The sequence below is a fragment of the Ipomoea nil genome, unplaced genomic scaffold, assembly GCF_001879475.1.
Source record: "Ipomoea nil cultivar Tokyo-kokei standard unplaced genomic scaffold, Asagao_1.1 scaffold0302, whole genome shotgun sequence".
Taxonomy (NCBI): Eukaryota; Viridiplantae; Streptophyta; class Magnoliopsida; order Solanales; family Convolvulaceae; genus Ipomoea; species Ipomoea nil.
In genome coordinates this window covers 2910311-2932331 of record NW_017616730.1, presented here as the reverse complement: position 1 = coordinate 2932331, position 22021 = coordinate 2910311, and the positions used below count along the sequence as shown (strand labels likewise).

The 22021-nt window shown below is 36.8% G+C and overlaps 1 protein-coding gene across 1 annotated transcript; it reads right to left on the bottom strand.

The window, feature by feature from the left end:
- Nucleotides 1-6856: 6856 nt before the first annotated feature.
- Nucleotides 6857-8668, bottom strand: LOC109162890 (CBL-interacting serine/threonine-protein kinase 11). Its single transcript, XM_019311600.1, has one exon. The coding sequence runs from the start codon at nt 8464-8466 to the stop codon at nt 7162-7164; it is 1305 nt and encodes a 434-aa protein (XP_019167145.1). The 5' UTR covers nt 8467-8668; the 3' UTR covers nt 6857-7161.
- Nucleotides 8669-22021: the final 13353 nt, after the last annotated feature.

Below are 22021 nucleotides of genomic sequence, written 5' to 3'. Positions count from 1 at the left end.
CAGGAGAGTAGGAGACCATTTTAATTTTTTTTTTTTAAATCATTTTTTTCAACAAAAAATTCATATTTTAAAATTAAATTAAAGATGGAGGATGCACTCCTTCATAGTCCTTTATTGAACTTGTTAAGAAAGTGGAAGATTTGTATGAAGTGTCATTGGGAGATCAAGATACTTAAATATTTGTAAAAAACAAAATAGAATGATAGACTTCCTTACTAAAACTTGTTCTTAAGTCTCAACATGTTCGGCAGTGCCAAACATGTATAGTGTCCCACACAAATAAACAATCAGTTATCCAGCTAAATTATGCACAGAATTGTAACAGCCATTTTAAACCAACAAGAAAATCCAGATTCTGCATACCCTTGTTTTCAAACTGAATGTAAACACTCAATTAATGAACTAAAGCCTGCTGTTTCACCAGTAGCAAGCATGCATACAGACATAAATATGGTAAAAAGTTCATTCAACACTTGCCAGGTAAAGCCAGCAATGATCCATGTACACAATGAATGCATGAAACTCATGAGTATCTATTGAATGCATTCCAGGTTCACTACCACCGGCCACCGCATCAAATTACAAGCTTCCTACCACATTCAGAACCAGAATAATGGAACCCCTTGATTGACTAGTAAAAGAAATGAATGAATCCCAGTTTCAATGCCACAGCATTAAAATTACAAGCTTCCAAACACACTCAAAGCCAGAAATAGCATACTGTAATAGTTTAAACCCTTAACTAATAAAAGAACTCTTTTTCTTTTTTCAGGCATAGATGATAGATCACAAGATGGTCCTTTTCAACAATCAGCAAGCTCCCTTTAAGAAGCTCTCATACATTAGGTAAACAGACTTGGATGAATATATCAACCATTATAATTGTCTAGTCATTTTATCATATTCACATCATTTCTCAAAAGCTATTGGCTTAACAGCAAAATGCCTAAATTTTGATAATTTTGTGCAATATCTGTAGGAGAAAGATTTGTAACCAGTAAGTAATGACAATGTTTCCATGAACAAGATACAATCAGATCAAGCTCCATTGACCTTCATGTCTAACACTGGCAGTGAGACAGATATTGGAATCGTAAACCACAATGGAAATTGCCCACACTATACAGTAATTAACAACCCATCATCAATACTCTTTTCATGTAAGATGCTTAGACAAACCTGATATACCATAATGCCTAAACATACTGAAAATGAACCTACTCGCCTTAAGGAAGCAACATGGAAAGGTCATTTATGTTGTTCAAAGCCACTTCAAACTAATAAGAGTATTAACATGTTTAGCTTAGAGAAAACAGACACATAATACACACTGAGAAACTACTATCTGATTCTAGTCCCATACTCCTTACAATACTTTTACTTGTCTGAAGATGTAATCTCATTCAGAGCCATAAATAATTACTTATAAGAATATGTAATCTGCATAGATCATATAAGCTGTAAACAAAAATTTCATTTTAAGCACAAGTGGTACTAGTTTTTATCCTAAATTTCATAGCAATAGTTAGCATAGCAGCAAAAATTACTTTCCTACAAAGATGCTGATACCAAATAATTGTAGTAAAACATAAGTAATTAAAATGATAAACTATACAGGAACCGTTTTGTGTTTCAGGGTTACAACATTTCACTTGAAAATTGGCAATCATCACGAGTTTTGTGCAAGCAAATTTAACTCTACAAATTATAATCGCACGTATAGAATCGTTGATACCAAGCGGAGTTCATGAAAGAGAGAAGTTACAACAATTATCCAAATTGCAGAGCTAACTGCACCTTTGATCAATAAAAAGGCTTTCAACAATCCCTTTTACCAAGGAGATCACTCGGCGCGCTTCATATTCGAAGATGAAGCCAAATGCTTCCAGAGATATTTTCCGCTCGCCATGTCCACACAGGTCCAAAATCCATTCCCGATCATACCGCAAACCTAAAATTCCCATCAAACCGCAAACTGTTCAGGAAAATGTCAATGAAAACTATTCAAAACACATTTGGCGTCCGAAGAATTAAAAGGAAACCTTGGAGCAGAGAGGAACGGAATTCGAGGAGGATGTGTCAGAAGGAGCTTTGACCGGAGAGTCATTGTCAACGACGTCGTTTTCAGCGGCATCCGGCTGAGATTTGATGTTGCGAAGCACGAAGAATCCGGCGAGAGTTGCAGAGAGGAAGATGAGAATGATTCTCAGCGGACACATTCCTATTTCTCTTTCGTTCCGGTTGTCTTCTCTCTCTCTCTCTCTTGTGTATCTCTCTCTAAGCTGGAGGTTTTAGAGAGAGAATTTTCCTGCTTTTGAGAGGGAAACGATAATGAAGATTGTTCATTATTGATGAAGAAAAGTCGCAAAAAAAAAAAAAAAAAAAAAGTCGCATAATTAGAAAAACTGTAATAGCCGCCGAGCACCGAGTATCCGTCTGTTGAACACGTAAAGAATAAATAAATAAATTCTATTTTTTCAACTAAAAAAAAAAAAAAAAAAAAACAATCCTTAACATATCTGTTAATTCAGTTAACCACTACTTTCGAACCAAATAAATCATTAATCAAAATTTTTACAAATTATCCTTAACCATTAGCTGAACTAAAATATTTCAATTAAAATTTGTTAATTTAATCTATTAAATTAAGTTATTTATAATTGACCTGCTCGAATTTTATTAATTGAAGTATGTATATTTTTTTTTGAAGGTAATTGAAGTATGTATATGAAAATGCAGAAATATTTTATTTGTATTGCTGAGGCCACGTTCTTGCACGGAATAGTTTTTTAACTTAAGTTTATTATTTATATATTGGTTAGTATCAAGGCTCAAGAGTGAAGACAAATAAGTTTAAGGCCAGGAATAAGGTTGAGTTAGGTAAGGTCTGAAATCTGAGTGGGATACCATTATCCATGAAAAACACTATAGTACATGACTCTCAATTTGTACTTTTTCTCACAAATTATTGATGTATATTTTTTCTAGAACCCACAAAATGAAATTATTCCATTATTAATTGTCACATCACATAATAAAAGTGAGATAGTAAAATTTGAGAGTACATGAAGTAAAACTCTTATCTCATTCATTAGACATGGAAATGAGATTGAGATACAACTCAATTGGTCAATCAATAACTTAATGGCGTAATTGAGTAGAAATAACTTATACATCCTTAACCAAAAGTCAAGAATTTGATTATTGACTGTTTCGGTGAAAACCTTGGACTACAAGTGGTCCTACTTTGGGTATCATGTTCAACTTTTTTATTTTGAAATGGTAAGATAATGGGGTTGGTTAACCAAACAGGTTGACGATGGAAGTGGAATAAGTTCAGAGTGGTTGTTGACGGATGCCATCACCTTTGATTAAACACCTCAACTCACAGCAATTAGTAGACTGGACACCGGAGAGGATAAGATTATAGAACAAATTAAAGCAGGGCTTAAAATGTCAATAAAACCTGCAGCAGCCTCTTACAATTCATAAACAATGACCCACTAGGCCACCAATCCACCATGCATAAAAGATTTGTAATTTTCCTATGTCAAACTTTTTTTTTTTTTTAATTTATTTATTTACAAGAAAATTCGCGGTGCTATCTGAAAATGCGTTATGTACGGAACTTATTTTTTGACTTTAGCTATCAAAGGACTAACTAACTTGAAATATTTGATATCTCAACTAATATGAAAGTAATTTAGATTTAGTACAAGACACACCTGCATAGTTTGATTGTTATTCAGGAAAAAAAAATTACTCATAACTCTTTAATATGTAAGTTTTAAAGCAAAAACTTGTATGAAACCGCTTCATAAATCATTGTTCGTGAGACTGGTTGGGTCAGGATGAAAATATAATACTTAAACTGAAAGATGTAATACTAATCAGGAATAAAATGTTTATTACTTATATGGGAAAATATAATATTTTTGTAGAAAAATGTAATGCTTTTATATTTTTTCTTAAAAATATTTGTATACTATTATTACATTCAGTACACAAATAATATACATTTAATAATATATTAAAAATTATATTTATTCATGATCCATATTAGAATGTGAATAACAATCTACAATATAATTTGTCACTTCTAATCTACCAAAAACTTCAACATCACAGGCAAAATCTCACCTAGCCATATAGTATCAATCGTTTTACCCTACACCACGACGCACATAGCACTGTGCGCAGCGCGCCTCTCAAAACGACGCCGTTTTGGGGTCGTTTTGGGAGGCGCGGTAGGAAGTTGCTGGGATTATGTGTATTTGTTCACACAGTTATGTGTATTTGTTCATACAATTATGTGTATTGGTTCATACAGTTATGTGCATTTTTTATACAATTATGTACATTCTTTTTATACAGTTATGTACATCCGAATCAGAAAATTTGTGTGTATTATGTTAATAGTTGATGTGTATTAATGTTAAATGTTTATGTTTATTATGTATTATGTTAGATTATGTGTATTATCTTTTAAAAAGAGTATGTATATTTTGTTATATAATTATGTACATTCATGTATACAATTATGTGTATTCTAGTATAACATTATGTACATTCTTGAACAGCGGGTTTTTTTTTTAAGAAAAAACTACTGTCATTCACTGGGGCGGGAAATTTCAAAAAAAAAAAAAAAATTAAAACAACGTCGTTTTGCATCTGGGCGCATATTACAACGCGCGCCGTAGTGTAGGATATAAATTGCCATATAGTATAGTGAACCACAAAAGCCCAAATAAACCATTAATCCATATAACATAATTGGGTATCCAATCAGGCTAGTCCCAGCCTAGCCTTCTCTATAAATCGGCCTTTTGAAAATTATTATGTTGTCCATAGTCCATTCATAAATGTTACACTTTTGTTTACAACCATCAAGGTTAGCCCATGTCAGGGCTTTGATCCAATCCAATCTAAAGAAAACACGGGCAAATTATGCTGTGCATAGTGCACACCGATGCAAAAACGGTATCGTTTTATTTTAAAAAGAAAAAATTATTTTTGATTGCCATTAGTTACGTAAATATATGTTCATAATTTTATAATTTCACATTCTGAACGTATAGTTATGAAGTTATGGATGTGTAGTTATGCAATTCTGAATGTATAGTTATAAAGTTATGGATGTGTAGTTATGCAATTCTGAATGTTTAGTTATGAAGTTATGGATGTATAGTTCAAATTATGCACAATATAACGCCGTTAACGGTAATCGAAACTGATTTTTTTTTTTTTTAAGTTGGACGTCAAAACGAGGTCGTTTTTGCAACCGTGTGCACCATGCATGGTGCACACGGTTGCACAGCATAATGCTCCGAAAACACGCAATCACTATTCGAAAATATACATTGGATAAAAAAATTTCATGTGTAATAACAAATAAATTATATAGGAGAGGTAAAATCGCACCTTGTAGATACATAATATATTAACTGAAAATATATAATATGTCCATAATATGTTAACGAAAGATACATAATATGTTAACTGAAAGTACATAATTTGTGTTAGGGTTGTGGACCCTTGGTTCACGATATAATTTATGTATTAATGCTTGTTTGATTTAACTTTATAGTTTTAAAATGTTGGACCCTAAATTTTATTTTAAAGTGTGATTAGCTGCTTGACTTGTATTTCTCCCCAGAATACCCATACTTCATGTCTTCACTGTTATTGTACATGTTCATACTGCATCCACGATTGTTGACAAAATGAAAGCAACTTTTTTAATTGGAGTACATATAAAGAAAATATGATGTCTTAACTCTTAAGTAATATTGGTGAGACGTATGGAATTCATTTTAAGTTTAAATTGCTTTAAAAAAAAAAAAAAAAAAAAAAAAAAAAACTTAAGTTTAAATTGGAGATGCAAAACTAAAAGTGGGTACAAAAAACTTACGCCAAGCTTAGTTCAATGGTTCAAAAGACAATATTGAAAGAAGAAGAAGACTAAGTACAAAAATTTCAAACCCAAACTTATATTAGTTCCCACGGTCATCTACTTTCACATAAGGTGTCCAGCTACAAGGTGGGGAACCAAAATAGTTGTTCACCTAATCATGGTTGAAAAAGTCCCAAATTCCAGCACATTAACAATTTGTTTATTCTAATTTTAACATAAGCATCCACATTAGTTATTTCTCCTTTTTGGTTTTTAAGGATTTTTTGTATGTGTGATTAGGAAAAAGAATATGAGAGGGGAGAGAAAAAAGGGGAAAAAAAAAATAGTAAAATTGATTTTGAAAAAAAAAAAAAAACATAGTGTCCTAATCACGAGACGCTTGTCACAATGTTCCATTTCTTTAATGGGTCTCACTTATTTCTCCTATTTGGCATAACATAGTGTCCTAATCACGAAACGCTTGTCACAATGTTCCATTTCGTTAATGGGTCTCACTTATTTCTCCTATTTGGCATAACATAGTGTCCTAATCACGAAACGCTTGTCACAATGTTCCATTTCTTTAATGGGTCTCACTTATTTCTCCTATTTGGCATTAGCAAGCCAGCATAACGCTTGTCACAATGTGCTTGTCACAATGTTCCATTTCTTTGATGGGTCTCACTTATTTCTCCTGTTGCCAGCATACAGCCTCCAGAAAGTAGCAATTGAGGCTTGAAAACTCTAAGTTTCGTATAGAGTGCTTGTGCTCTTGTGTATAAAATTTGCTTCTTACTACCTCTTTTATATAGGGATGGAGAAGGTACTTTTTAGATATTAGAAGTAGTGGATGCGGGTTTACTCCTTAAAAATAAAATAAAAAAGAACACACAAATAAAGTAGCAAAATCTTGACTTTTTCTTTTTCTTTTTCTTTCTCAAACTTTAGCAATATCATACTCTCGCCGGCCAACCGTTGGCCGAGAAACAAAGCGTAAAATATGAACAAAAGTTACAAAGTCTAGAGCCGCCGGGCGAATCGATTCCATTCCCGCCGGCGGCTTCAAGTCATCTTATTTTAAAAGTATAGATTAACTAATGCACTGTCACACGCTATCACGCAAACATGCGACACGTTACTATGATCAAATAATAATTAATAGAAATATTTTTTATACATATAATATAATAATCATAATAATGTAATGATAATTTAATGTCCGTAAGTACGAACGTTGTTCTAGATCCCGCCGGCGGCGGTGAAGTAGTCTAGCAGCTACCGGAAACCTGATTCTCCGATCGGCTTAAAATCGCCGGCTTAATCTTTTCCCTCCATGACTCTCTGAACATTTCGGGGTCGCCGGCCGTCCTTTTGCCTTCCACCACGACCATACGATCGTTCAAACGATAAACCTCCAAGCTGGCGATGAATTTCCCATTCTGCCCTTCCAGATCGATTCCCAATTCCTTCCTTTTCCTCAGTCTGATCTTCTCCGCCGCAGCGAATCTCTCGACTCGCTCCATCACTTTCTCCGGCGCCGACTCCACCACTATTCTCTCGGAGTCGGTGACGGAGCTTGACGCGCCGTCGAACAATCCGGATAGGTCCAGCCCGGAGGAGAAGGATATTAGGTTGAAGGCGTTTAAACAGGACGCGCTGCTAGGGCTCGGACCTTCTTCCTTGTTGACTTGCAGGAATTCGTCGTAGAATTTCAGCTTTCCTTTGGATCCTTTCCGGAACCACGGATCTTCGATGATCTCGTCGATGGTGATCCTCGTCTCCGGATTGGTGTCGAGAATTCGAGATAAAAGGCGTTTGAGATCCGGCGACATCCATTTAGGGTACCGGAACTCGCCCTTGTAAATCTTCTTATACATCACCATCAAATTCGGATCGTTGAACGGCAGGAATCCGGCGGTGAGAACGTAGAGGATGACTCCACACGACCAGACGTCGACTTTGGCTCCGTCGTAGCCTTTCTTCGACAGAATCTCCGGCGCGACGTAGGCCGGCGTTCCGCAAAGCGTGTGGAGTAAACCGTCCTGGCGGACCTGATCGTTTAAGGCGCTGAGGCCGAAATCCGAGACTTTCAACTCGCCGTTCTCGTCGATGAGGAGATTCTCGGGCTTGAGATCCCGGTGGAAGATCCCGCGCGAGTGGCAGTAACCGACGGCGGAGATCAGCTGCCGGAAATACTTCCGGCTGAGATCCTCGCTGAACCGCCCCTTAGCCACCTTGGCGAACAGCTCCCCGCCCTTTACAAACTCCATCACGAAGTATATCTTGGTCTTGGTGGCGAGCACCTCGTGGAGGCGCACGGTATGAGGGTTGTGCAGGCGGCGCATGATAGAGATCTCCCGCAAGATGTTCGCCATCATGGCTGGGCTCGAGATCTTCTTCTTGTTGATCACCTTAATCGCCACGCTCTGCCCGCTCCTGATGTCCCGAGCGTGGTACACCTTCGCGAAGGCGCCGCATCCCAGGAGCTTCCCCACCTCGTACTTCTCGAACAAGGCGTTCTCCTCGGACGGCTGCCAGACGGCGGCGCCCCGTCCGTGTTCGATCTCCGGCATCTTTTCAAGACGATGCCTGAGACCGAACAGAGGAGTTGGAGTTGAAGATGAAATGGATCAAAGAAAACGATCCAAAATGATTTTTTCTTTTTGTTTTTCTGTTTTTCGTTTTCTGGATGTTGCTTTTGGATTACAATCGCGGGGTGTTCATTTGAAATGGAAAATGCGAGTCCTAAACGAATCTTAACCATTCAAATTTCCTCTTTTTCGGTGGCTTTTATACGACGAGAATGTTTCGGATTTGTTGACTGTTTTTAGGCCAGGCTCTTTTTTATTGATTTTAGTTGGCTGGCTTCTTACCCAATAACGTTTTGCCACGTGCTCCCGCTGTGCCCCACCACAAAATTTATCCCGCATAACGCGTTTAAAATTTAGATATTTGAAAAAAAGGTATTTTGAGAAAATACTTTCCATCTATCATTTATTTATTAATTTTTTTCTTTTTTTAAATTTAAGTGATCCCCAACTTTACAGAAGGTAAATAATACAAGAATCTAAAACGCATAATTGGGAAAAATGAAATAATTCTGAAACGCATATAACTAATGCATATTTAGCTGGCTATCTTATCATATAGTGATAGGTATGCACCGAATAGTATATAGTCGTATGTTGCTAATAAGTGGAATAATGATTTGGAATAGTTAGTTGCGTTCAACTTTGATCATTGGCCACAACAAAATGATGACTACCATAGCATATGTGTTTATACTTATGCAATTTAATTTTATGTTCCATCTTATATTAAATTATTTAATTAAATAGGAACAATGATCATAAAAAATGATATTTTTCTCGTGTAGCATTTAATTAGTATAATAATAACTTAATAATGAAATAGTGTTTTTGGGAAATAAGTGTATTTTGTTACTTTATTCGTATTCTATTTGTTATAAATTTGTAAAATAATTTCGTGATTAATGAACAATTTGATTTGTATTGCGAATAATAATTACAAAATAGTTAATTTGTTCATAATTTTTTTTTTTGTATTTTGTTACATGTCACATGTCACACCTTACTTACTTGCATGTGCATCATATATACGTCATACATGCGCTCACACACAATGCATGCCAAGAAAGGTAAACACGCCACACAAATGCGTGTATAAGAACGTAGTCATATATATTATGCACACAAACGTAGTCATATATATTATGCACACAATAATACAACATCTTGGGACATGTATTAGAATTTCAATACACCTAGAATTGATCATTCAATGCAAGGTAGTGGGATATGAGCGTACCAAACGACAACTCACTAATTTCCTACTTATTCAAAATTAGAAGACAAACTATCTAATGTATAAATATCGAGTCTTAGTACTCGATAAACATGTAATCTTTTTATTAAAATGCACTAACAACTCTTACCCGGCCCAACTATATATATTCTTATTATTTGGTTATTTAGTGTAATTAACTAGTACTAATCTCGCATTCAAAAAAAAAACTAGTACTAATCTCTGTCAAGCACCTTGTGCACAGATGATATCCGGGTTGGACTCCCATATGGGAGATTTCGAGCCTTAGTGGAGGCGATATTGGCTCTTTGTACTTCATTAGGCTGAGAAAGTAGCTATGAATAGATACTACAGTGTAATAGAATATCTCTCACATCTTCGTAAGCATAAAGAGTCACTGAGACTTGAATATGATTGCAATCTTGGTGCTATTAGACCACAAGGTCTTGGTATAGACTTGGTATTTTAATTTAACTCTAATTTAAAACTTTGACTAAGAGTTGACCATAGACGGGAATGAAGAATATTTTCAATTCTCCGCTAGATGGGATGAGAATGGGAATGGGATTAGGATCGCGGGAACTGAGACGGGGAGTATACTAACTTCATCCCATTACATCCCTAATCAAAACTCAATAACCTAAGGTGTGTTGTAAATAATATTAAGTGGACATTATTATAGTGTTTATAACACTTGTAACGGTCGGAGGATTATGACCATACTTATGGTTTCCGTTACAATTGTACATTATATATATGTGCTAATACCTTCTTGTATAGAGATAGTTTTGGATGCAAGATTAATAAAACTTCCTTGTCTCTTATCTTGTCTCTACTTTACTTCTACTTTTCTTATTTTGTGCCACTTGCAACTGTATTCACCGGTTAGGAGCTAAATGGCCGACGGGCATAATCTCCCACAACACGTTATCAGCACGCTCAATCCAGGTGAACGGTAACTTTTATGAGTTTTTTATGCCTTATTATTTTCCGGATGCCTCAAAATCATATGTGTTTATGCTTTATGCATTTTTGAATTTATGAAAACTTGATCATATGATTATATTTTTTTTTTTGATAATATACTTCTGCATCCGTAAGTATATACTTACTGTGAATATGTATATCATGAATGAATAAGTTTACTGTGCAAATACATATATTTCGTAGCAATGAACCAAAAATATTGATGTTGATGAATATTTGATGAGGAACCAAAATTTTTTGGCCTATGCTTATATGTGACTTCATATCAAATATGCGTACAATTTTTCTTGCAATATCTAAAATTCTAGTTGCTAGATGTACTAAGTTTGGAATTTTGCATATGATATATATTTTTTTTCCGGAAAAATTGTATTGCTTTCAATATATACACTATTTTTTACATACTGGCATGAAAAATATGATTGATTAATTATTTTTGGTATGATAATTCGTTTAGTACAATGAGAAATTGTTTAGAATGAGTTTTTTTTCATACCTTTCTTCCCCCTCCATCGCCGTCGCGCCTGTCATCTGAGCCACGTCGAAGGTTGTTGTGGTATAGTGGTTATCACGTCAGTCTGTATGGTTTTTAAAGATGATTGTCATCTTGTAGTGATCTTCCTTATATTACCTTTAATATTGAGTTCATATAGCTAGCAATGATGTGCCTTGTGCAACCAAATTGTTTCAATGACTATTCTCACATTGAAAACAAAAAAATTTGACCTTCAATTAAATGCTAAGAAATGTGATTTTGTATCATGGTTTTGGAAAAGGCATTGTTTTGTGGCAATTAGATATTGCATTTGTTTTGATTTGCCATAATAATCTTGATTATGATATGGGAATCATATTTTAGAATTCCTATTGAAATTGCTTATTCAAATTTTATGTGGTAATAATGATGATATTATGATTTTCAGTTACGATACACAAAAAAATGTTTATATAACATTATTACTATTAAGTAATATTTTTTTTCAATTGAGAATTTCATGTATCGTAACCTTATCATCATTATTCTTGGATTTTGATATCCATGTTGGTTGAGAATGAATATTTAGATTTATTCTCATATTCATACTTTTAATTCAAGATTATTATTATGCATATAATCGAATTAAGTGCATAGTATTATTGATTTAAATTATCCAATTTGATTATTTCTAGCATATGATGTAACCACACTTATCAAACCACACTGCCAGTACTTGCTTTGTTTAGTGACAGTGCTATTGTTCCTGGTTAATGTGAATACCACTGCTAATGAATCACTTAGTGTTGGTATTGGCGACTAGGGTCACACCTACTTGCGTGACTAATAATGGTGCACGTCAAGCTGCCAGTTCGGCCATAGCGTCTCGTGACTCTTATGTCACAATTAATACTTTAATAATTTAAATACTTTGGTCTAGCCCCATGTTCCAATTCGTGGCAGTGCATGTGCTTTCAATGAACCTGTTAGTGGTTGGCATGTTGTGTTGCTAGGTGTTGGCCCTAGTGTTAATGCTCTTAATGTTTATAAGATTTTTCTTAAATCTTAATGTAATTTTTGCCTAGAAATGAAGCACTTATTATATGACTGTCACTGAAGGATTGTTTTGATCAACAAGTGATTATAGCCAAAATTCTAAATATAGCATTGCCCAGAAGGCAACAAGTCATAGCACAAATTAAAAATATCAGCACTCGGGTAGTTCCCCCAATGTAAAATTGGCTTTGTATTATTTCACATGAGTCTTGGGCATTAGAATAAATCTTAAATCGGAGTATTTAAACAAAATTATAATGTCTAATTTTTTTTAATATAGTTTTACTCAGAAGGTAAATCAAGAGCACTAATTTTATTAGTCACCGGTTATCTTGCCTCAAGCTCTCGATTATAGATATTTGATCTAAAAGGATTTATAGACCCTAAGTCAATCCCTGAAGGATATTTGGTGTATGCGGGTCTTATTGTCAATGGTCGTATTGTACTCCAGTAGTAGTACATGACAAAATTATGCTAAGTGTTTGGTCATTGGGCTATTTTTTTTAATAAGGTCTGGAAGACCCTGAATGTGGATTGATCTTTAAGGTGACTAATGACTCATGCATGAAGTTTGCAACTTCTATTTCTAATGTTATGCTACTCTCCAAAAGTCAATATTGACTCACATCATGTTGGTTTGCCTGAAGCAAACAAGTTGTGATTTTTTTTACACATAGTAATAACTGCCTAAAAATTCTGACCGGCGCAGTTTGAAAATTAAATTCGTGAAAAATACTTGTTGAACTCCTTTTGGCATGAAATATTTTCTGGAGAACCTAGACTCGTGATATTTGATGTCTGTAAAAATATTTTGTTAAAAATATTCTTTGGTTATTCCAGAAAAATTTGTAAAGTTTTGGCAGTGTGCTGCCAATTATTTTTTCTGCCTGGAGCAATGTTGAGAAAAATTTTGGGAAAAATACTTTTAGACCTTGGATTGGAATGAAAACTTTCGTGTACATTCTAGACTTGATGAACTACATATCTGCAAAATTTTGTGCCAAAATGTGTTACCATTTTTCCCCAGAAAATTCTGAAATCCAGGTCAAAATTCTGAAAATTTTCTGCCGTTTTCAGCTTGTATATCTTGCTATTTTGTGATGTTTTCATGCTGATATGAAACTATGAAATAAAATGAGAGCTTGCTTGGAAAAGTGCTATTTTTGACTCCCCGAAATAGGAATGAATGGGCCTGGCAGCGAACATGTGCTCATTATTTTTCGGCGAACGGTACATCTCTCATTTTTCTAATTTATGAATTAATAAACAATATCTCTTGTCATGTCATGCCTGGTGTGTACCAAACATGATACTCTTTATTTAATGGATGTGCATGACTCAATAGAGAGTTTGGTGTCCAAGACATAACGGACAATTATATCACATGCTATTGCATGCTTCTCTTTAATTGACAACTTTTAGCATATAATCTCTTGATTAGGTTCATATAAGAGCTTTTGTTATTTCTTGTTAGCAATTAATTATTTGCTATAGGCCATAGCTATTGAGATTCATCACCCAACTTATAAGTGTGGCAATATCATGAATTCTCAATATGGTTAGGTTGCACCTGTCGTTGCTAAACCTTAGCTTGCATGTGATAATAGTTAAAGGCTATGACATGTTTACAGTGCTAGTTTTTGCTATAGAAACTTTTTGACATGAGATTTGGGCATATGATATTTAAATTTATAGCCCTCATTGTTTTGTATATTTATTTGCCCAGAAGGTAGATTAAGGATTTTAATTCTCTAAGTCATCCTTTTAGGATGGATCTTGACAATGAATTCTTGACCAAAAATGGTCAACCTATCCCATCAATCCCCGAAGGATTGCTTGACGTTACTATGAGTCAAGTTTTTTTTACTAAGTCTAACTCATTGCATATCACAAATCAATCCCCCAAGGATTGCTATACCCCTTTTTTTTACACCTAGTACGTGTTTTCAGAAGTAACATTTCCCTATCTGCGTTATTTTATTTGCGCAGTCTATTTTATATCACCACCATAACGTACCTCTAAAAGTGCTATCAAAGAAATCCTCGTCTATTGATTAAACACCGAAAGCCCATGATAGGGGATCAATACATATAATTGGGTACGTTGACTGCATTCCTAATGAAGATTGTTTCTCGGCATTAGGGGGAGATAATATACTACTCCGTAGCTTTTTTGGAATGCCAAGAAATTTCATAAGAATAAAAACATCTTCATTTAAATCCATGTACTAGTTAGATTGAACTGGAAGTTCAAAAGATAATCTATTTGCGATTTTAGCAAATAATCTGCCAAATACATCTATTGATCATAATGATCATAAAAGAAGTGACTAGGTCCTATATCATTGGATCAAACATATCTATCGATACTCCTTGACACTAGAAGTGTAGGAGATCTATCGGTGAAAGAGATATGGATCATAATACTAGATCTAGTAAAGAAATATTGTCACTCTTGAAATAGTTTGAATAATTATGTCCTGCAGACGTTCGTCCAGATGACGAAAAACCCTGGTAAGACTTATAGGTGCACCAAACAAACGTAATACTAGGGATGCGGAACGACCATATCAAAATATCTTTGGGAAATGTTTAGAATCTGGTTGTTTTAGAAATTGCCATTACTTTTACAGATATGGGAGTTTTACAAAAAGGTTATAGTTGTCGACAACACAATTGCCATCACAAATTGCTCGTTATATGATAATATGGATCCAGAGTTAGGCACCAGAAGTGCCATGACTATTTAATATATAAAGGAGCAATTAAGGCATAGCTCGACTCGCTAATATGAATAAATTCTCTTTATAACAATACACCATTAAGCGTTAACCCTGAAGGTTACAAATGGGTGTGTGCATGAAAGAGAAGTAAGAATAACAAGGTGATATGATATGCAGCGAGTTTGTAGCCTATGGGTTCACGCAGAGACCCTTAATTGATTTTAATCAAATATACTCTCCCACGGTAAATGGCATTAAGTTCCGCTACATAATACAATTGGCAGAATAATAAATTTAGATATGCAGTTAAATTTATCTTGAGAAATCCCTGATGGATTCATAATTCTCATTTTTAAGTATTATTATGTGTCATTATCTACTCTTTAAAGGGTTGCGAATGGAGTTAATATCCTCATTGAAGGAATAATATGTACCATTGTGTGCTCGATAAAGGGTTGATAATGAACTTATTTATTATTTATTATCTCAGTCAAGATTGATGGTGTAAACATCAATGAAAGATATAAAGAGCTTGATGATGTCAGTTCATGTTTAAAGACTGAGACTTTTGAAACAAAAAGCTTGTGAAAGCTATAAGTATTATCTCGACTTGAAGATCGAGTTTTTCTTTACAGTTTTTTATATACACCAATCAGCCTACATCTAAAAATGCTTTTTCATATGTCTATATGCATATAAGTGTCATGTTTTTATCAAACTAAAGGTTGCCTAATAATCTCTTGAAGTAGATAAGGAACCTTTTTGGACTCGAAGTCCCTTACTTCATTATCATTGGAGCACCATTATAGAACCAGAAGTTCCATAACCGCAACATATTTGCGATAAAATTGCTAGCAAAATCTAGTGCTCCCCCTACAAATGAAGTACTTGAATAATGATTAACATATCCTCCGGTATCTTCGAGATACAAAGACATGACATTTATGTAAGAAACCATGATACGGTTTTAATAGGCTACTTGGGTACTGGCTGTTTTGTTTGATCCCCGCAATGCCAAGTCCAAACTGGTTATATAATGAATTTCCCTAAATGTTCAAAATGAGGACAATAACACTTGTGTTGCACAAATGTTATATTAGCTCTAGAAGAGCCATAAGATTATTGTACACTACTCTAAGTGACAATCTAGAAGATTTGTCCAATCCATCTCTTCAAAATTTGAAATATATGTAGAACTTGAAGATTGTTATCTTCAGGGGGAGACTGGAAGTACATTTACTCGAATCAATCCGGAAGATTGAACATTGAACGTAAAATCCTGAAGATTAAGTCATAAAAGACTAACAGTTGCGCACTATTTGCAACGTATAAATACATGAATATCATGTACTCTTTTCCTCACTAGTTTTCTCCCATTGGGTTTTCTAGTGTGGTTTTTAACGAGGCATGAGTATGATATAGTAATGACAATGAGGAAAAGTTGCAAAATAATTGGTTAAATGGACAAACCCTAAAATCCTGAAGATTATGCGGTTTGCGCCCTGAAGGCTTATGGTTGTACTCTTTTTCCCTTAACTAAGTTTTTCCCACAGGGTTTTCTTAAGTTAAGGTTTTTAATGAGGCGACCAAATACAATATATGTTTTTACATATATCATGTACTCTTTTCTTCAACTAGGTTTTTCCCACGTGGTTTTCCTAGTGAAGTTTTTAATGAGGCATGAATATATTTTTTTTGTACTCTTTTCTTGGCTAGGTTTTTCCCACCGGGTTTTTCTAGCAAGGTTTTAACGAGGCAAGGTCGTGGCCAAATAATGTCCAAGGGGGAGTGTTGTAAATAATATTAAGTGGACATTATTATAGTGTTTATAACACTTGTAACGGTCGGAGGATTATGACCATACTTATGGTTTCCGTTACAATTGTACATTATATATATGTGCTAATACCTTCTTGTATAGAGATAGTTTTGGATGCAAGATTAATAAAACTTCCTTGTCTCTTATCTTGTCTCTACTTTTCTTATTTTGTGCCACTTGCAACTGTATTCACCGGTTAGGAGCTAAATGGCCGACGGGCATAATCTCCCACAACAAGGTGAGATTTGTATAAAAAAAAAATTGGGATTAATTAATAAATACAAATTCGTGTATTTATCCCAAATATTCGGGTGCATTTACTGATTTGATAAATTTGTGTTTAAAAATAAATAATAATACAAAACTAAAAATTAAAAAATTAAACGTAGTCTTAGAAATTACTCCGTAGAATATGTCTCTTTCGTCGTTCCTTCGATCAATCGTCAATGGTTGTGTTTTGTATTTAAAACGGGAGAAAATGCAAAGCGTGTTGGACTATTCTACATAAATAATATATTTTATTATTTTCAGAAGTGAATAGCCACTGCCCACTGGACGTCTGGACGGCTTGGATGACATTAGAGAATAGCGCAGCTTCTAGTCGGTTAGAAGTCGGCGGGGACGTGATCCAGTTAGAGTGGACTGCAGACGGATAACGCCGACATCGTTAAACAACATTAGCAGAATCCTCCCGCCAACTTACTCATAATTTTTTTTTTTTTTTAAATTAAAATCAACATACCGCTCCTATTGACAACAAGAGATGAAATGTTATAGGAAAAATGGATTAATATTATTTTCAAACTCTCGGATGGTCTACCGGGGATCCAACACAACCGGTTTAACAAAAATTAGGTACGAGAAATATGTAAAGAAGACTGAAATTTTAACGTGGAAATCAGGACAAGAATGTAATATTTTGCTAGGTGATTTGTAGATGTTTGTATAAGAATGAAGTTGTCTCACTTTCTCTCAAATGCAGGAACTCTTTTGTAAAAAAAATGGAGCCCCCTTCCTCTCTTCTTATAGCTACAAGATACTACAATGTAATAGAGTCAGTAGCTTTTAAAAAAATACTAAATAGTGGGTAAGGGATTTTTAAGGGTAGTTAATAGGGTAATTAATTGGTGGTTAGTGGTAATTTAAGGAGTAATAAGTTTGGGGTTAGAGGGTTTTAATGGGGGATCATGGGTTTTTATGACTAATGAATTTGAAGGATTATGGGGTAATAAATGCGTAGTAAAGGGTAATTATTTTGGGTGTTATGGAGGGGTATTTGGGTAATTTAGCTTAGGGAGGTAAAAATTGACCGTTGATCACGTCTTGATTTGTTGCTAGGTGGTCTGACCTGGTTCCCATGTTGGGTATCCATTTATATATTGATGGGTTACACTTATTCAATTGGTCGAGAAGTTCATCAATTTATGTCTCTTTGTAAGCTCGAGTAGATAAAAGACAATTGAGTGTGTGTAATAGGAGGCAAAAGCATGTCTCAATGTCAAATGTAACTTGTTTGATCAACTGAACTGTTAAGCCATATAGGAAGAGACATGTGGAAGCATGACAATATCTCACCTTAGTACAAATGACTAAATGTATAGTATAAAAAGCTCGGGTTACCCTGCTAAAGTGAACATTTGACACTCTCTGCACTTTTGACATATTGCTCAATTATAGTATTCAATTGTTCGTAATGTCGGGAGTGACCATTTAACATCTTCTCTATATACAATTACTCTACTAATTTTACAACTCCTATATTTTCACTATAACCTTTCATTTGTAACATCATCTTAATGAACTTTTTAAATATTTGATTAGTAAATAAATTATTTTTAATTAGTGGTAGCTTCAGCAAATTCATTGACATCCCAATGAATAAAAGCAACTTCAAGACGTTAAAAGAAATTGGAGGAAACAAAACAACATTAAGCGAAAAAAATACATTTTAGTTTATTTTTATGGAAAAAACATTACATATTTATTCGGTGGTTTAGGATAGTGACACTCTCTTAAACATTTTCGGATTATTTAAAACTTCTGAAAATTACTATTTTTGAAGAAAAGAAATACTGCAAAACATAGAAGCTTGTAATAACTAATTGCAAAAAGAACTCTGATTGTCTATTCACTTTACAAGGAAAAGAATTATTTTATAAAATTCAATTTTACAAATTTGAAAACGAACCCAAAAAAATATGTTTTAAAAATAAAATTTCATTATGATGAGTGGGATCGCATGATCCACTTATTGTGGGCCTATAGATTGTCATGAATGAACATATTGTAAATAAGCCCATCAAACTTTAATTTCAATGTTATTTTGCTTTAGACTAAAAGGTTCCACAATAGATATGCCATTGACCCGGATCAACATAAACAATTTATATACTGAATGTTCATAATTTGAACTGTGAATATTCAGTATATCTAAAATTGTGATCTTTCAGTATATAAATGATGTATTTTTTTATTCGGATCCACCTTGCAAGGTAGAATCGAGTCCACAGTATAATTTACCAAATATACATAATTATATTACATACCTCAATTTTAACCAAATAGGAATCTAACATTCAGAGTAATCTAACATTCTCAGCAATCTAACATTTCATAAGCTAATCTAACATTCTGTGAATCAAACGATCCCTTAAGTCAAACTGGCATTCCCTTTTTAAAAATTAAAATAATAAATTCATGTTATCTTAAAATAAGTGTGATGGGGTAAGGACCCCGGCCCAAGAGATAGGGGCCCAAAGGAAATGGTTCAAGACAGGAGAGGTGGGCCAGCGCCTGAGGAGCCCGAAGAACAATTGGGCCGAGTCCTGGAGTCGGCCCAAGCCCAAGCACGGGGCCCGGATCAGAACTGCTAAAGAGGAGCCCAGTGGGAGCTCAGGCTAAGACGAGGAGTCGACCAAGGCCCAAGCCCAGGAGAAGACTCGGTTCAAGGAGCCGTTGAGAGCATTGAAGAGGCTTGTTTAAAAGGGAGTCGTTAGGGCATTGAAAGTAGGACCCGGTCAGGCTGTTACAAACCTGGAAGAGCCGTTGGTCGACCGAGTAATGGCATCCAACGGCTCCATATTTTAATTAGTCTTGAAGTTGGCCATTAAGGGCCTTCAAGTCGGTAGAGGAGGAGTCGCTATATAAAGGCTCCTCCATTCTTATAAAAGGGGACAACTGAACACCCAGGGAGGGGAGAACACCCAGGCATACATTTTTACTGAAAGGTGCGCCCTCCAGCCAAAGGTTGTGTTGGACCTCCTTGGGCCTGAAAACCCTAAAACCATCACTGGCGCCGTCTGTGGGGATCGAACCCACGACCACGTGTCCTCTTGAGTGAGGCGAGTCCGAGGAACGACAATTAGAATCTCAGTCGAATTAGAAAAGCTCCAGACATGGCAGGAAGTGAGGAACAATCGAGCCGTCATGACAATGGACGGGAGGCAGACCTCAGAAGCCAGCTGAATCGGAGAAACGCCCGGAGCCGGGAAAATGAGACAACACCGTTGCCGACACCACAGATAAACCAACAATTGCCCCAAGTGCTGCTCACCCCGGAGCAGCTACGCGCAATCGGGCGCGCCTGCGCCGAAGCAAGCCTAGGAGTGAGAGAACAGTCCGTCACTCGCCAGCCGCAACGCGAGTTACAGCCGCTTCATAGGCCCGACAACCGGCAACAGAGCCGACGGGCCGAAAGCCAATCGGTACAGTCCGTTCATTCCCGGCTGGGTCCTAGCGTTGGGCGTCGGTCGGCAAGAGAACGATTGGGTCGGAAGGAACCCAGTCGTGCCCCATTAGCCGCTCGCGATCGACAAGCTGCACGAGAGAAGAACCGTACCAAAAGAGCCAGGACTGAGACTCGTCGCGTGGAGCAACCTCCCCGCAACCCCGACCAGCCGGCTGAGTCTGAAGTCGGTGAGAGCACGGAATCCACAGGAAATCGCACCCGGGAGAGGGTCGAAGTGGCGAACTTAGTGCAAGAAGTGCGAAATCTGAAAGAACGGATGGAGGGGAAAGCCAAATCCCCAGGACGTACGTTACTGACCGCCTTACCCTTCTCGGACAAGGTTATGGCTTTTAAGATACCGGGTGATTTCAAGTTCCCGGAGCAGGCCTCGTTCGATGGAACCGGCGATCCCCGGGAGCATTTGCTGAGCTACCAGGCTAAGATGCAGGTTTTGGGGGTACGAGATCCGGTCATGTGCCGCACTTTCTTACCCACGTTGAAAGGGTCAGCACAAAGGTGGCTAGTGGCGCAGCCCTCGGGGTCGATTCACAACTTTGAAGAGCTGGCAGACCGCTTCATGAGCCATTATGCCGCTAATATCAAACCACAAAAGGACCTAACACACTTGGGCGACATTCGTCAGGATGAAGGCGAGTCCTTGAAAACCTATCTGGCCCGCTGGCAGAAAGAAATCCAGTCCATAGAGGAGGTCGAGGACCAGACGGCGCTCACCTTCTTCATCGAGTCCTTGCGGTCCGGCCAGCTATACCGAGACCTGAGGGACAATCGCCCAGCCACCTACGCAGAAGCCATTCATATGGCCAACAAGAGGGCCAACACAGAGCAGGCTATGAAGTATAAGAGGCAGCGCGAAGTCGGCGGATCCACCAGCGGGAAGAGGACGCGAGCTGAAACCAAGGAAAGGCGCCCGGACGTAACTCGGCGACCCGAGGTCAGACGGCCGTACGACAGACCCGTCGTCCACGCCTATCGACCGATTCCCGAACATCCGGTCCACGAGATACAAGCGGTTGCCCCGCCTCCGCCTCCGCCGACCGACGATCGCGCGACGAACAAAGAGATGGGTAAGACCTCTAAGTATTGTCGTTATCATAAATCTTATACTCACAGCACGGAGGAATGCTTCTACCTGAAGAAGATCATGGAGGGTATCATTCAGCAAGGAACCCCGCCTCCTAATCAGTGGAGGCAGAGATCGGTCAATCGAGGGGATGAGGATCCCGCCGCCGTTGCCGAAAACAGTCGAGGCAAGCAGCCGGCTCCCGAAGAGGAGGAGGCTCAGTGGCGTCAAAAGCCGGTTATCAACATGATAGTCGGCGGGCCGGAAGGTGGTGACTCAACGAACACCAGAAAAGCCTGGGCCCGCCAGTTGTACGTCGGAACGGTGTACGGACGCGAGGAGAACCCTAAAAAGGTGTGCCGAGAGCCCATCGTGTTTACCGACCGAGATTTACCAGCCGGGGAAATACCGCATCGAGAGGCGTTGGTTATAGCC

Excerpts from the sequence above, each read along its gene's own strand:
- LOC109162890 (XM_019311600.1), bottom strand. The coding sequence starts at position 8,466 with ATGCCGGAGATCGAACACGGACGGGGCGCCGCCGTCTGGCAGCCGTCC.